The sequence below is a fragment of the Onychostruthus taczanowskii genome, unplaced genomic scaffold (genome assembly GCF_017590055.1).
Source record: "Onychostruthus taczanowskii isolate IOZ18803 unplaced genomic scaffold, ASM1759005v1 scaffold164, whole genome shotgun sequence".
Lineage (NCBI taxonomy): Eukaryota > Metazoa > Chordata > Aves > Passeriformes > Passeridae > Onychostruthus > Onychostruthus taczanowskii.
In genome coordinates this window covers 320,355-336,406 of record NW_024498840.1, presented here as the reverse complement: position 1 = coordinate 336,406, position 16,052 = coordinate 320,355, and the positions used below count along the sequence as shown (strand labels likewise).

General features: G+C 45.2%; 1 protein-coding gene across 11 annotated transcripts in view; it reads right to left on the bottom strand.

The window, feature by feature from the left end:
• AGAP1 (ArfGAP with GTPase domain, ankyrin repeat and PH domain 1) overlaps positions 1-16,052 on the bottom strand; it is a 306,975-nt gene that overhangs the window by 109,195 nt on the left and 181,728 nt on the right. For all 11 annotated transcript variants that reach the window (XM_041399539.1, XM_041399540.1, XM_041399541.1 and 8 more), the window contains one exon: positions 10,190-10,294. In XM_041399539.1, coding sequence (XP_041255473.1) covers positions 10,190-10,294 — 105 coding nt within the window. The remainder of the gene's footprint in view (positions 1-10,189; positions 10,295-16,052) is intronic.

The window sequence follows — 16,052 nt, the reverse complement described above, 5'->3', positions numbered from 1 at the left end:
GACACAGAGCTCTGCCGCCAAGAGAAAAACAAAGGCAATCCACTCAGGAAAATTCCTTTACTAGGTGTTGGAGAACAAACACCTTTCATCCATAAATCATGAACTTGGCAGAACTTTCTTGTTCGGGTGTCACTTCTTCACAAATTAAAATACAATAAACAGAAGATAATTGAGCATCTATTGCTTGTGGGCTGTAAAGTGAGGTTTAATCAGAGAGTGACTAAACCTCAGCACGTGCTCTTTTCCAATAGTTTTATTTAATGTACAACCAACTTCAACTGGAGAAGGGGGTTTTGGATCCAGCTCAGATGAAGGCTGGGTGTGATTTCCCAACTTGAGGTGTGGCAGGGTGTTGTTAAAGGTCTTTTAGCTGGGTGCAAACCAGGCTGAGGTGAGCCACAAAACCACTTGAGGGAGCGTTGGCAAACACAAAACCGACGCGCGCTGCGGCCGCCGTCAGAGCGAAGCGTCCGAACGACAACAGATGCCGGGTAGGTATTAATGTCAGCTTAAATATTTATGGGGATATATCAAATGTAAATAATAAAGGCCCTTTCATCGTGGGCAGGGTGCACAGCAATAATCTGCGGGTCTCCCCGAGGAGGGGAGGGCAAGGACAGCGTTCCCAGCCCCGTCAGATCCCTGCTCGCTCGGGGAATGAAAGTTCAAACTACAAAATGACGCCGGGGCTTCAGAAGCGCAATGGAGGGTTTGATCAGATTAGAACAGATGAGGGTCTTGCTGTCATCTGGAATATACTGTGTTAAAGAGAAGACAGCAAACTGGATTTTGATATGCAAATGGTACAGGGATAACTCCCCAAGATGTTAGTTGTAGAAAATGCTGATCCGAGAAAAAAGGGGGAAAAAAACCCTTTAACAAGGCATGAGGGTAATTCAAAGCCAAGTACTTTTAAACAGCACTTAACAAGTCCCTAGAGCCCACTCAACAGTGGGCCACCCCAGACGTGGCATCTTCTGCCCCTCAACAGCTTGAAAAACTAGTAATTGCGAATCCATTTGCATTTTTCTTCTCAACTTGTCCACATTCATCATTCGGCAAGGCAGGGGGAAAAAAATAATACGAAAAATAAAAATTAAAGCCAGCAGCAAAGCAGAGGGACCCCTCCCCAAACATGTGGCACGGAGGAGATGCGGGTGCCCCGATCCCCCACACCCTGCGCTCGCACCTCCGCGTCGCTTGTTTTTTACATTTCGCTCCTAATTATGTTGCATCTATTGCCATACACTTAATTAGCTGCATTAATGTGATTTCTTTTCACATAGTCAAGCAATTAAGAGCTATGATTGAGTTTCATTCAATTAGCCTCAACAAACATGCTAATTGATGTCCCAGATGCAAATGAGGTGCAGTGAGAGAAACCTGCTAGCAATTGAGAGTTGTGGCAGGGGGACCCGGGGCTCGCAGCAGCACAGCTTAACACGGCTCCCCCTCCTCCCAGGGCAGGGGGGACACCAGCCATGTCCCAAAGAGATCCCTACAGGACTGAATCCAGGAATTACAGGATTGAATCCAATGGGTCTGTGGTTCTGGCGGCTGGGGGAATGTTCCGCTGGTCCCGGGATCCAAGGGCTACCCAAGGTCTCCATCCTGGCTCCGCTGGAGCTGCTGAGACACCAGGCAGGCCATGGCCTGCAGTCAGCACTAACTGGCAGCTCCATCTTAGTCAGAGCGGGGCGATGCTGCCTCGGCATCCATCAATCCATAATCCCCCAAAACGCGCTCCCCGCGTCGATTCTCATCCCTTTTCCTCCCCGGGTTACCGCTCCGCTACGGCGCCACCGAGGTGTTAATTTGACTACTCAAGGCCATTGACCATTATCTACAGGACTAAATAAACTGTTAAAATATCAGGGGAAAATCAAAAAAGCTCCATTGACTGAAGATGACGCCAAATATCACTTGACAGCCCCACAAAATGAATTGCCTTGAGTAAGAAAGGAACGATGCGCCACGACACAGAATAATGTAAAGTAAAATTACTTTAGTTCTGCTCTTAATACAGCAGCTCTCTGTTTACAACAGCAGAAATTAATTTAACCAATTAACTGAGCAGGAGCCTTTCAGACATGCAAATTGAGCAAACGGGTATGATCATGTTTTCTAAACAGGCCTACCCAAAAGTGACACCCCCATTTCGGGGGGCTCTTTGGATTCTGAATGACAGCAGTTGTTGAATTTACAGCTACACGTCACAATGATTTCAAAGAGACTCCACCAAGGGCCACAAGCTGAACCCAGGCCATGTGTGGCTCCAGCTTGATGCCTATATCCAAGCTGGCCCTGAGCACTTCCAGGGATGAAGCAGCCACAGCTTCTCTGGGCAAGGGCCTCCCCACCCTCACAGCGAGGAATTCCTTCCCAATATCCAATCTGAATCTACCCTCCTTCAGCTTAAAGCCATTCCCCCTTGTCCTTGTGCTCTAGAGCCATCCTTAAGTTAAAGACATGTCTTAGATCATTAAAGCATGGTTATAAAAAACATTACGGAGTTTGAGGGTTTTCAAATAACTCAAGGGTGGTGGAGAGGGAGAAAGCCTTCACAGGGGTTATAGTTTCACATTGGGCAAAGGGGTTTCCAAGCTCACATTGAAACCACTCACCTTGGGACAAGCCACGTGTAACGACACTAAAATCTAAAATAATATCTGCTCCTTCCTAGAGGGCTCCCCGTGTTTCTTCCATCTGTCCCACTGTCACCCTCTTCCAGTGCACCACATATGAAATGAGAGACTCTCCAAGAGCAGTGACTTTCCAAGGCTATAATGGTACACAGGTATGAATATCACACTTTTTTGTCCTTTTCAGCTATTCCAATCTCTCAAAAGCCTGTTTTTCCATCACTAGGAACAGGTCCAGGCTAAGAATCCTCCCCAGTTCTGTGCCTGGTTTCCACTGAGAGATGATGAGTTTCTAACCTGTCCCTGGTAGTGTCCAAAGGCCAGGTTGGATGGGGCTGTGAACAACCTGGGATAGCGGAAGACATGGCAGGGAGGTGGAACAAGATAAGCTTCAAGGTCCTTCCCAACCCAAACTGTTCTGTGATTCTGTAAAAAACACCTTCATTTTGCTTTCCCCCACTGTTCAATCAGACATAACACTCCTAAGGCTCCACTTACTGAGGTTAAAATAGTGTTTCCTGATCTGAGACGTAATAAAAATTATTATGGAAAAGGAAGTTTATGGTTGCACCTCTGGATGACATTTTAAAGGCTGTGTGCAGTGTATTTTTTGAAAGACAATTCCAATTTTGTAAGCTGACCTACTGGAGGCACAAAACCTATTGTTCACCCTCAGCAACAACCAAATCCTCTTCCCCCCAAACCAAGAGCAGCCCGGGAAATTGGATGGAGCCCTGACTTTTGTGCCTCTCCGTGGCAGTCAGACATTTTTATTGCAAAACGCCGTCTGGAAAAGATGCAAAACAAAATTGCTAAACTGCAAAAAGAAGAAAAGGAGGGAGGGGGGAGAAGAAGAAAAAAACAAAAGGCCCCCTTCCCTTTGCTTATTGAGTTCAAAGGCATAACATGCAGCACCCTGCAGCAAATGGGAAGCTACACTAATTTTAAAGCCATAAAACGCTATAAAGTGCCCTGCGGGGCAGGACTACACTGGAGCTAGTTGCACCTAAATAAGCCATGGTTCATTTACTTCGCAGCTTAGCCTAATGTAATCATCAGCAGATTCCTAGCCTAGAGTTGTAACAGGCATGGAGCCGCTGCCGCCGAGGCGACACTCCCAGCCATGGAGGGGCCGCCGCCACATCGCCGTTGATTAGAAAATTTTTCAGTTTTGACAAGCCCTTAATGAACATAAATCGCTCCTTGATTGGTTTCCGTGTGGGGCCACGGGCACACCTAAGAAGAAACAACAACAAAAAAAACCCCCACAAGTCTCCCCAAGTCCTCGGCCTCACCGCTTTTCCCAGGAAGGGCCTGAGCCGCGGACGGATCGTCGGGCTATGAGCCACAGTGGAATATATTCATCAAATGGTCCTTGGGAATTAGCTGTCCCCCCCTCTCGCATATAAACACGGCCATAATATCATTCAGCCTCATAATACACAGTTAATCTGAAGGAAAGGCATGAAATGTTATTTTCTGAGGAGAACAGAGGAATGGGAACGCGTTCTGGAAAACACTGATCACCCTAAAGCACTCTGTCCTGACAAAAGCAAGGCCATCGTGAATCTGTTTGCTTCATGTTGGGAATCAAGAACATTACATTTCAGTAATAAAAAGCACGGGCTGTATCTATAGCGTGGTGTTAACCAGCGCCATCAGGGTTGCAGGAGCAGGGGAGGAAGTCGGGGCAAGACTTGGAACACAACAGCAACAAAATGTTGGTCCTTCTGCAAATGGATCCCTTATTTGAATAAAATTTTAAGAAAACTCTTCCCCTTGCACTTCACTTCTCATTCAGCCTTTGTAACAAGAGCTGCTGTAAAAGACAAACCAGAGTTTTACCATCCTGAGTAATTTATGAAGCATTTATATCCACAGCAGTTAGCTCGGCTGGACAGGAAGCCCTAATTTTATAAACCCCCCTGATTAATTATTAGCTTGGCTTTTGCCTTTTAAATTGCAACTCATTCTGATCCTCAGAATTTCCCTTGACTTTCTGAAGAAGGAGCAGGCAGATTTGGCGCTGAAATGTGTGTTTGCTCCAGCCTGCGCAGCGCTGCCGAAGCACAATTGTATTTGCCACACTACTGAGTGTCGACTCCCTCGAGGGCATAGAGGCCTGAACAGATCCTTGTGGGTCACTTCCCACCCAGGATGTTCTGTGCTTCTGTGATATTCAGTTTTATATCTTTCTCCCAAATTTATCTTCACTCCATTACATCTTTCAGAATAAGACAATAAAGAAGTTTTCCAATAAGCTCAAAAGTGACTGAGTGATCTGTACAGCTACAGCACTTTATAAAAATCAAAAATTACTATACTCATATTTAACTGTTCCTATCATTAATTTTCTTCTAACCAATGTTTTAGGCATGCCAATGGATGCAATAGTAACCACAATAAAGCTTCGGATCAATCTTCATCAATACTCAAGCTGCAGGATATGTTTTGATCACTGCTCTCTCAGAAGGGAGAGTCACACCACACGTGAAAAGTAACACAGAATCCCAGAATGGTTTGGGTTGGAACAGACCTTAAAGCCCACCCTGTTCTACCCCCCTGCCATGGACAGGAACCTTCCACTACCCCACGTTGCTCCAAACCCTCTCCAGCCTGGCCTTGAGCACTTCTAGGGTCCTTTTGTCAGTTCAAGTCTCTCTTTACCCAAGGCTCATTTGAGGATTACTTGTTGACAGGAAATGCCAGTTAAAAGGCCCTTCAGAGCCAGCCAATATCCAGCTTTACATTCCTTCAGAGCAAAAATAGGGGAAAAAATGGACATACACGATGGTATTTTAGAAATATATGAGCATGAATATTTTTCTTAAAGCAACACAAACAACACACTTCAGAGCTATTGAACTGCCTGAGGTAACAGAACCTGGAAATAAGGCTGAGCTGCAATGATGGCTGTGGAGGATATTCCTAATGGGAAGAGCAGCACCAGGCTCTGGGGGCTGACTGGCCACACAGGACAGCATACTGCTCTGGTAGCAAAAATTTCAAACTGCAGCTCTGCAATAGCAACAGCAAAAATTTGAACTGCAGTTCTGAGAGAAATGCTGGGACTGAGAAAAGTGCATGGAGCTGCAACACTTCCAGATACCAACAGAGAGGACATTCTCTGAAGCCTCCTGCTTTTCACCATCTGCTTTTTCTGGAGGAAACTGCCAAGCAGAGAAAGCTCAAACAACACCTCAAGCCTTAAAGGGATTTTACAGTCTTTGCAGGGTCTTCCCAGAGAACGTGTCATATAATGTATTGCTGAAGCTTTTCTGCCAAGTTTAGCCTAGTGTTGGATCTGACTCCTTATCAGGCTGAAATGTTGCCTTTATAAAAAAAACACAAAATCCAATATATCTGTGGATAGAACAACACTGCTAATGCTTACATGGGCTGCTCAGCCAGCCAGCACTGTATTTAAGGGAGAATTTGGAACTGTGGCTACTGTGGATGAATTGAGCAAACCAGGTGAATCCACACCTCCCTCATGGAGATAAGGCCAGATTTTCCCCCCTGCCAAGTCATGTTTACAATCCCCAGGTCATCACACGAGACCAGTGAAGATGAAGGTTAAAGGCTGCAGCCAGCAAACACCAACCTTGCTGTGCAGATACATGGGGTTTGTGTACCCGATGTGCTGGAGATGGGCATCACACCTTCCTTCTCATGTATTTAAGAAGCCCTTCTTCCCCCACAAGGTGCCCCAGCACTGAGCCTTTATTTGAAATTAAATCTAGACCAAACTAAACATAAAAGGGGAAAACTGCCCTTACCAAAAAATAGCTGTTTTCAGCCTTTTCCCCCCTTTCCTTCTTTTCATAACCGAGGCGCAGCGACGGTGAAGATACAAGAGCAGAGAAGGGACATCCACAGCTAAAGCTTTGTCACGTGCTGACCTGTGGCACGCTGGCACCCCGTGGCAGGCAGCCAGTGGTGAGACATCATCAGCTATTCATCAGGGGAAGGCTCAAATAAAGCAGTGCTGCCCAGCAGGTATGCTGGTGAATGCATTCTGGGAGCATCCCGCCATTAAAAAGCCAGGAGATGCCTCGGCAAATTCCCCCGGGGCCCTTTGGGGAGGCTGACACGGAATTTGCCGGCCAGAATTTTAGTGATCCACTCCACGGCTCTGCTCCAGAAGCCCAAGATGAATAGGGAGCTCTGGTGAACTTTGAAGCCTGAGGGTCAAAGTTCTCTCTCATTATCCCCAACCATTTTCTATTGGCAGAGCTCCTCGGCGTCCCAAGGGACGGGAAGGTTTGAGGCTCTTGAAAAAACCTGACACGACCAAGTCAGGAAACAGTAGGGTGCTTATGTACACATATTTTTCTTCCCCCACTTTCTTCTCCCCCCACTTTCTTGAAAAGAAATGAGAGGGATTTCGCTATTGTGTCAAACATCAACCTGGTGGCACCAGGAGTCACTCGCGTGGCTGGCACAATGCCGCGCTCATTTCTGCACGCTGCCCTGCCAAACACGCCTGACCCTCCCGGGGACACCTCCTCTGAAAGAAAGGACCTAATTTGATTTTTCCCTCCCCTCCCCAAAACCTTTCATTCTGCAGGCAATGCTTTCAAGGAGGATGTCAGGGCTGGATTCTGCAGTACCTATTTTCTATGTTTAAACCACTGCTTCGTGCCTGAGCCGCCACCGAATGCATCTGGCAGAGACAACTGATCCACCTGTGGCCAAACCCCGAGCAATATTTAACACAGTGCTCACTATCAGCCACTAAACATTGTAATTGGCCCTTCAAACACCAGGTGTTAGGCTCTGACTCAAACCACAGGCTGGACAAACCAAATGATCTCCTAAATTTCCTTTTTCTGCCACCACTAGAGGCCAGCCCACCTTTCACTGCAATTAAAAATTCACTCCAGAATAAAAAGGGCAACATTTTGATTAACTAAAGTGATCTGCACATTTGAAACAACCCAAATCTGATTAGAGCTAGGCTTTGCACAAGTTTAGGAAACTGACTTTAGATGGCTAACAAAAGCTCTTTTCTTCACTGCTACTTAATGGGAAACTTGGTAGGAATAAGGCCCTGATTTTTCAAAATAATGTAAGAAATTATCCCAGACAGAAATGCAAGCACAGCATTAAAAATTCATCACTTTCTTGTGAAAAAAAGGAACAAATTAATGACAAACAAAACCCAGCAAAACCAAACCAGAAACACAGTATCAGAGCTCTGTCTGGGGGAACACCCTCTCACCGGGCAATCCTCAAGAAGAAATTGTGACATTCCTGACAACGAAGTTTAGTACGAAGTGTACTGGGAGTGTGACTGACTGAAAATATCTGTGGTTCCCTCACAAACCAGTCTGATCCACGCAAGGAGGAAACAGCAACACTGAACCCAGCACCTTCTTCTTGGGGTGGGGAGGCACGGTGGAGGACAGAGGGAAACAATTACAGGCTGGTAATTACTTCTTCTTTAAATGGATTCTCTCTAATCTCCGACGGATTTACCTCTAATCTCAAAGTAATTACGTGTAACCTCAGTGGATTCTTACTCTGGGGGCGACGCCACAGCTCCGGGGGAGCCTGCAGAGGAGAAGTTTCTCCATTGTCTGCCAGAGCAATGGAAAACTCACACGTGCACAGCCCTGCCAGGAACAAAAGAGCCTTTTCCAGCAGCCAGGAAGGGGCCAGGGCACACACAACAGCCTCCTCCTCGCTTGATGACCAGCACAAGCTAAGGCACGCTCAGGTGGGGCACGCAGAATCCGTGCTTCCCTTCCGGGAGCAATGCCAACACACAAATTTGGGTGTTTCAGGGCTACTTCACAGCAGAATTAGTCACATTTAGAGGCACTAAAAGTGACCAAATTGGGCAGAAAGACGTGAACGCCATTACACAAAGGAGCAGTGAAAACCCTGCTCCGGAACACCGGGGCTGAGGGACAAGGTTTCTGATGGGAAGCAGCAATGCCTCGAAGCGACCTGTCATCTAATTTACCACATATATGTTTAAGAGACATGGACATCACATCAGAAACCAGAGCAAAGCATCATTATGGCAGGACCTGAGACCATAAAATCTTGTGTCAAGGCAGGGAAAAAGTGCTAATATTCCACAGACAGGGAACAGCAAGTAGGGGCAAGCACAGCATCAGTGGCCAGACATGGATGTGGCACTTGGGGATGCGCTTTAGTGCTGGGCTCTAGCTGGCCTGGATAATCTTAAGAGTGCTTTCCAAACTTAATCATTCTAGGGTTCCATGCTCCTCAGACACCACCCATGTAAAGCAGAAGTTTCCTGCCAGTTCCAGGTCTGCAAATGCCAGAATTTATAGAAAATGCATCAAAACCTTGATTTTCACTCCTTAATGCAAAAGTGCCCAGGAGCTCAAGATGCCACCAATAGGTTTAGAAACAACTGGTCCTAAAAACATTACCAGTGGCAACCCTCTGATTTGCATATGTGGGATAATGATAAAATACAAGATCAGATATTATATAAAACCACACATACATGTATATATTTCTATATTTATATATTTGTATTTATTTTTATATATTTATATGTGTAGGTAGATATTTCTATACATCTATATATCTAATATCCGTATATCTCACTTATCTATCATCTATCTATCTATCTATCTACCTATCTATCTATCTATCTTTATATATATGTATAATATATATTTTACCTTGGTGAGGGTCACACCATGATTTCTGGGGTAGGTTAGTCCTGAGTGGGATCTCTGTGCTCCTTCCACCCCCAAATCCATACTAGGAGTTGCGCCACACACTCTGAGGGACAGGCAGCATCCTTGGGACAGGAACAGATGCCTCAACATGGAAAAGTTGTATGGAACAATTTTTAATAGCTATTCTATGTCCAAAAAGCTGCTCAGAATTCTCCTGGATAAACCACAGCCCTGCACACTGACAAAGACCTGTCGCCCTGATTTTGTAAGACTTTGTTAAGCCTTCTGATGTTTACATTCTTTCAACAAACTTTCTCACACACAGTTCTGTAAATAACCTATGTTTTGCATTCTTTCATGGAGGTGGAGAGAATTGATGGACCCTTGGTCTGTCCAGTGGCATTGGAGAGGTGGCACTGTCACCCTCCAATCCACTGTCACCTTTGGAAAACTATAAATGTTGGAGTCAGAAAATAAAGGTGCTTCTTTTTGTTCCCCTCGAGAGCAGCAGTGTCTGTGTCATCATTTCGTGCCTTATCACAACAGACAAAGACCTCTCCACATTCTTTACTACCCCTAGGAAACTTTTTCTTGTAAAGCACTTGTTTTTTAACCCTGGGATCAACAACAAGCTCATAAAGAATGAACAGAAAATAAAGGCTTATACAGCTCCAGCAGCCTCTTGGGATGCAAGGAAGCCCCAGTCCCAGTGGAGTCAGAGGAACTGGAGCGCACTCCGACTTGCAGCAGGGAGTTTCACTCCAGGTGATGATTCCTTAAGAGGGAGGCGAATGAGGAGAGAGGAAGCACAGTGGTCCCAGCAAAGGCATGGCTGAGCCTGCTGTCAGGGCTGGGGCTCCCAGGGCAGGGGGTACTCACGTGCAGGCTGGGGTGGTAGGTCAGCACGCCGTTGTCACACAGTGTCACGTACTTCTTCTTCCACTCCTTGTTCAGGGACTTGCCACTCCGCTTCAGCAGCATCCCCTGGAAAGGGAGAGAGAGAGAAAAGGTGAAATGACCACACAAACAAACACACATGACACACAACTTCCCAAGACACAGAGAGAAGAGTAATTGCCTTTCCAGATGAGCATTTTATGACAGGCTTTCTCCTGGAAGTGACACTGTTTCCCCTGCCTCTCCCACAATGCACATTCCCTCCACTGGCTTTGTCCAGTGGGTAGAAAAACCCTCTTTTTCCTTGAATTCCATGCCTCAGGAAAGTACATTTTAGTGTGACCCACATGGATTCCTAGCTGATGAAGACACCATGCTCTGCATTTCCTTACCCTATAAAATAAATGGTGAGCCCAGGTTGAGGGAGGATCCTGCTGTGTGGCCTCTCCCTCCAGCATCTCCTGGGGATTCCTTGCCCACAGAAGAGCACACATCTGTGTTCTCATTCCCTCTGCACAAAGGTGACACCACCACGGAAACCCCTCATTCCAGCAAAAGAAACTCCAATCCCAGGCAAGAGTAACAAAACAAAACCAGAGCAAATACAAAGTGTTTCAAGTAAATCCTGGATAATTTAATGACAGAGGTGTGACTGGAGAAGAAAGGAGGGAAAAGTGAACCACCTTTCCACCATATTCAGTCAGGGATGAATGACAACCATCACAGAATCCCAGAAGGGTTCAGGCTGGAAGGGACATTAAAATCCAGTTCCAACCCCCAGCCAGGGGCAGGGACACCCTCCACTGGACCAGGTGGCTCCAAGCCCTGTCCAACCTGTCCTGGAACATTTCCAGGGATGGAGCAGCCATAACTTCTCATGAACAGCAAAGATTAAAAGTCATCATTGTGTTCCAACAGACAGGAGCTGCTACTGTACATTGACCTGTTCTCAGCTGTAAAACCAAAATTCACTTTGCAAAATAAAATACCATGTGCTGCAGAACACTCCAGGTAGTAAATGAAGAATGCACTTCCTTAGGAAATTTTAATTTCCAAACCCAAGCCAGAAGGCAGTTCCTAATGGATCCAGGCAGTATTATGGTTGTGCAAAGCCTTACTGGAATGCCCAGTGGAGATCCCATGCTCAGTACCCAGCACAGGGACACACTGGTGTCACAGATCAAGCTCTGATCAAAGTGGACCCATTGCAATAAATCCCAACCAGGAATCCACCCATCACAAACTTCAGCTCCCTAATCCCTATAAAACAAGTTTTCCCCTTGTCATTGTACAAGCCAATTAAAATAAAGGGAAAACAGAACACAGAAAGATGCCCTACCAAGCACGGCACTTCCAACTCCCATGGAGTTCTTGTTAAAAGTAGTTTAAGCCTTGAAAATGAGTTCCACTGTTTGTTTTCCCATTAAACTTGCAGCTTTATGAAGTGATCCCTCTGCAGACCCTATCCCAAAGCCAGGACGGGACACAGGTCAGCTCCACCCAAGTAGCAGCCCTGCTCCTGGCCACACAGCTGGAGCAGAACTTCAGAGAAGAGCCCTTCCCAACACACTCCATGGTGGGACCACAAAGGAAAGCTCCTGCTGGACACTGAACAGCACAGTGATCCAAACTCCCAACTTTCTGCCTCTCTGTGGGTCACATGTCTGTATTTTTTTTGTTCTGCTCCTTGCTAGAACTCAAACTTTTTCAAGGAGAACGGGGCTTCTGAAACGCCTCCTCACAAAAGCTCCTGCTCATCCCAATTACTGCCTGCCGGCGCTTGGAGACGTTGTTTTCTTCTATTAAAAAATGAAAGCTTATTTCTGCCTTTGACTCTCCTGTTTGTCTATAGGAGGTGATCTGTCTCTTCACCTTTCCCATCTTTCATACCTCACCTGCAGCACAGCACTGGTGTTTAGGGGGACCCAATTCTAGTTAGTGCTGTGCCATGGGGATCAAAAATTACTGTTTCTCTGCACTGGTTTGTTCTTCAGACCTTCTAATGGGGAAAAAGCAGTAAGGATCACAATGGGGATTTTCTTTTTTCCCTTTGCCTTCTTTTTTTCAAGTTTTGAAGCCAGTGAAATGTACATATTTCATAACCTTTTAACTGCCCCTTTGCTATACAGAAAACATGTCATTACCTACATAATTTTCAATTCGTGTCAATTATAATCTCAAAAAAGAGTAAAAATCTACCACGGTCGTGATTTTTACTACTTAAAGTTTTGCTACTATCTAAGTACGAATTATGACATTCTAGTTTTGGATCTAAATGAAGAATATTATTCAAAAAGAGGTTTTACCATGTTTTTAAAGCAGAACTCTGTGCTTTGATGTAAAAAAAAAAAACCCAAACAAAAACCAACCCGCCCAGCTCAGAACTGAATAGGGATGATGGACCTATTTGTGCCTAGCTACACAAACCAGACTTCCCAATCCATTTTCTTCAGGCATTCCTTTGGCAAACAGAATCATTTTCACGTTATGTGATAATTAAAAGTATCCTGAAGTACCTGGAGAGCAAACTGCTGTGAATACAAGGAGCTAACTTAAAGTGCTATAAAGCAAAGCAGCCCATATAAACCACAGTCTTTATCCCCAAGGCCACCACTTTGTGGTAATTTTATAGAATGGTCTGGAGAAACAGTCTTAGAATCAGAGTTTAGATCAGTTATAAATGCACTTTAACGTTAGCTACACTTTAAAAAAAATGGCCCACATGACAGGAAATGTTTCTTAAAAGAAAAAAAAAGAAAAAGAAAAAAAAAAAAAAAAAAAAAAAACCAAAAAAAACTCCTTGCTTCAGTCACATCATGGCTACATTTAAGTCACATCAGGTCCTGTGCTGAGGAAATGAAATCCAGGGGTTCCTGCTGACCCCTGGTACCTCCAAGGCAGCTTGGGCACGTCCCCAGTCACTGCCAAACAGGTCCCCACACAGACACAGCACACTGGAAAAATCCCATTGAGTTCCCAAGCTATGCAGTAAGAGCCTAAGTAAATCTTCTACTCCAAATACCAATTATTTTGGTCTAAATAATCCCTGCCTCAAATAATTATTAATTGGATTATGCTATTTTCCATAACTTGTATGAAATCTTTAATTTCTCACAGCCCTCCATGGGCAGTTGGGTGCACCTCCAGAGCCTCCAGACTCAACACTAAGAATTTAACACCTCTGATCTCCACACAAACCGAGAAGAACTTCACACCTCAAATTGCCTTTTTTAATTTTTCTTTTTTTTACCACCTTCCCTCCAAAACTGCAACTCTGTTTCAGGGAGGAATGGTGAGTCCTTCAGCTTGTGGTTTTAAGGTGCTGGAGGAAAAAGGCTCCAAGTGGAGTGCATGGAGCTCACTCGCTGGGTTTGCTGGAGGATCCAGGGAGCGAACAGAGCCAGCTCTCCATTAGTAATGTGTGTGCTACGTCTACTCCCAGGAGGTCATTGCAAGCCAAAAGCAATGTTAAGTGTACAAGCTTTAAATAACTTACAAAGTTAATGTAATGAATGCAAGTGTGATCTGAAATCCATCACTCAGTGGCTTGCTGTAGCCTCAAGCTGTGATAAAACACCACTCATAAATTTATATTAAAACTCTGTTCGATAGCAATTATTTACCAACTAAGATTTATTGATTGCATTTGCTGTTAGGGACTGGGGCCCTAACTGAGTCAATCAGCTTAGGCTGCTGAGCTCCAGGGCACCTGGGGAAGTTACAGACTGCCAGCAGGCTCTGCAATCCCAACATTACCGTGGAGCAGGAGCAGCTAATGGAAAGCCGCCAGCCCCGGATTGATTGGAGCCCAGGTGGAAAGAAAACAACACACCCAGCACTGGTGAAGGGACCAGGGCACGTGGAACACCCAGTTCACCTGAATACGCAGCAACCAGCAAATCTGGCTCTTTTGGGTGCCCTCTGTGAGCTCCAAACCTTGCCTGCTTAAATAATGACTCAGGGGTGAAACAATCATCAATTTGTTCTACAGAAATATTTTAGGTTTTAAATAGCAAATTATCAGCATTTCAAAAAGTGACCTTTTGAAGTTGCTTAATGCTGCATTGAAGATGCTGGCAGGTGAGAAGCCTTAAAAATGGTCTTTGAAGTCAGCAAAGCCAAGATTGGACCTTCTGGAAAAGGAAACAGGGTACCTACAAGGCAGGGCTTGGAACTAGATGAGCTTCAGGATCCCATCCAACCAAAGCCATTCCATTATTCCACTTAGGTTTCTAATTTTCTTTCAGAAATTTACCCCACTGCCATGGCTGAGGTGCAAACTTCTGCCAGCCTTCTGTTTCATCCCCTCCCTAATTTTTAGCTGACCCCATATTGCTTCCCTGATGCTGCTCTGACAGAATGAAAACAGGTAATCTCACACTTCATCATTAACAACATAAATTCCTTATTTTCCATTCAGGTCTGCAGTTCTCATAGCCATGATTAGCAGCTAGCACTGGTAGGAATTTTCTACAGCTCCTGTGCATCCTGCTCAAAAAAGACAAACTCTCAGCCATGAAAAACCTCCTCCTTCAAATGACTCTGAAGGCAGCCACTCGGTCAGGATCACAAACTAATTGTTACATACAAATTCTGGCCTATAAAACACCCACTTCCTGTGAATCTATTAATGTGGAGAACAAATGCTGGTGAAACCCCCAGGATTCAATGACGAGCCAGCTCTGCATAGTCTGTCCAACAGCACTGGGGCCACCTGATAATAAACATGGGATTAATTTTTCATTATTTTGCCTCCAGAAGATTTAGATGTAACAGGTTTCTGGTGTTAAAGTCCATTCTTCAGCAGGTCAAACTGTCTCACCTTCAAACAATAACTGCATGCCAAAAGAGTATTTTGGCAATGACTGAATCATAGATCCATAGAGAGTCAGAGAATCCCAGAATAGTTTGGGTTGGAAGGGACCTTAAAGTTCATCTTGCTCCATCCCCTATCATGGGCAGGGACACCTTCCACTAGACCAGGTTGTTCTTTCTTTAAACCTAAAATCCTCTAGTGAATAAACTGTTGAAGATTCCCAGTGTATTTGGAACCCTTCCATGAAAATATAACTTGTTTTCTCAGTTTCCCAGACTTAGGTCTTTTAATTTAGGGGAATGCTGCTTGTTCTTTTGGTCAATGAGACGTGAAGCTGGTTTATGTTTTTATACTTGGAAACCTGTAGCAAACTTCCCTCTCCCTTCTGATACATAAAGGGGGCTTAAAAAAAAAAAATAGAGGGATTTTGGATAAGGGCCTGGAGAGACAGGACAAGGGGAATGGATTCACACTGCCAGAAGGAAATTGGGATAAATGGGATATTAGGAAGTAATTGCTGCCTGTGAGGGTGGGCAGGCCCTGGCACAGGGTGCCCAGAGCAGCTGTGGCTGCCCCTGGATCCCTGGCAGTGCCCAAGGCCAGGCTGGACGTTGGGGCTTGGAGCAGCCTGGGACAGTGGGAGGTGTCCCTGCCCATGGCAGGGGGTGGAACGGGGTCAGCTTTGAGGTCCCTTCCACCCCAAACTATTTTGGGATTCTATGACCTCTTACAGTAGCAGAGCACAACTGGGGACCATCTGAACCAAAAAAAAAGGTTACAAGAGCCTGGAGTGGCTCTGAAGAGTTCTGAAAACAGGAGAGCTCAAACATTCTCCAGCTTCAGTATCTAACAATAACGTTGCAAAAAAAAAACCCTCCAAAACCCTGCATGTTCTTACTACAGTTGTGCACATGGAAAACCCCTCCCACCTCCCTTAAAAACTGGCATAGCAGCAGCGGCAGAGTTTTGCTACAAAGATGCTCCCACACTGCAGAAACTATTCAAATTTATGTTCTGTGCTTTAGGAGA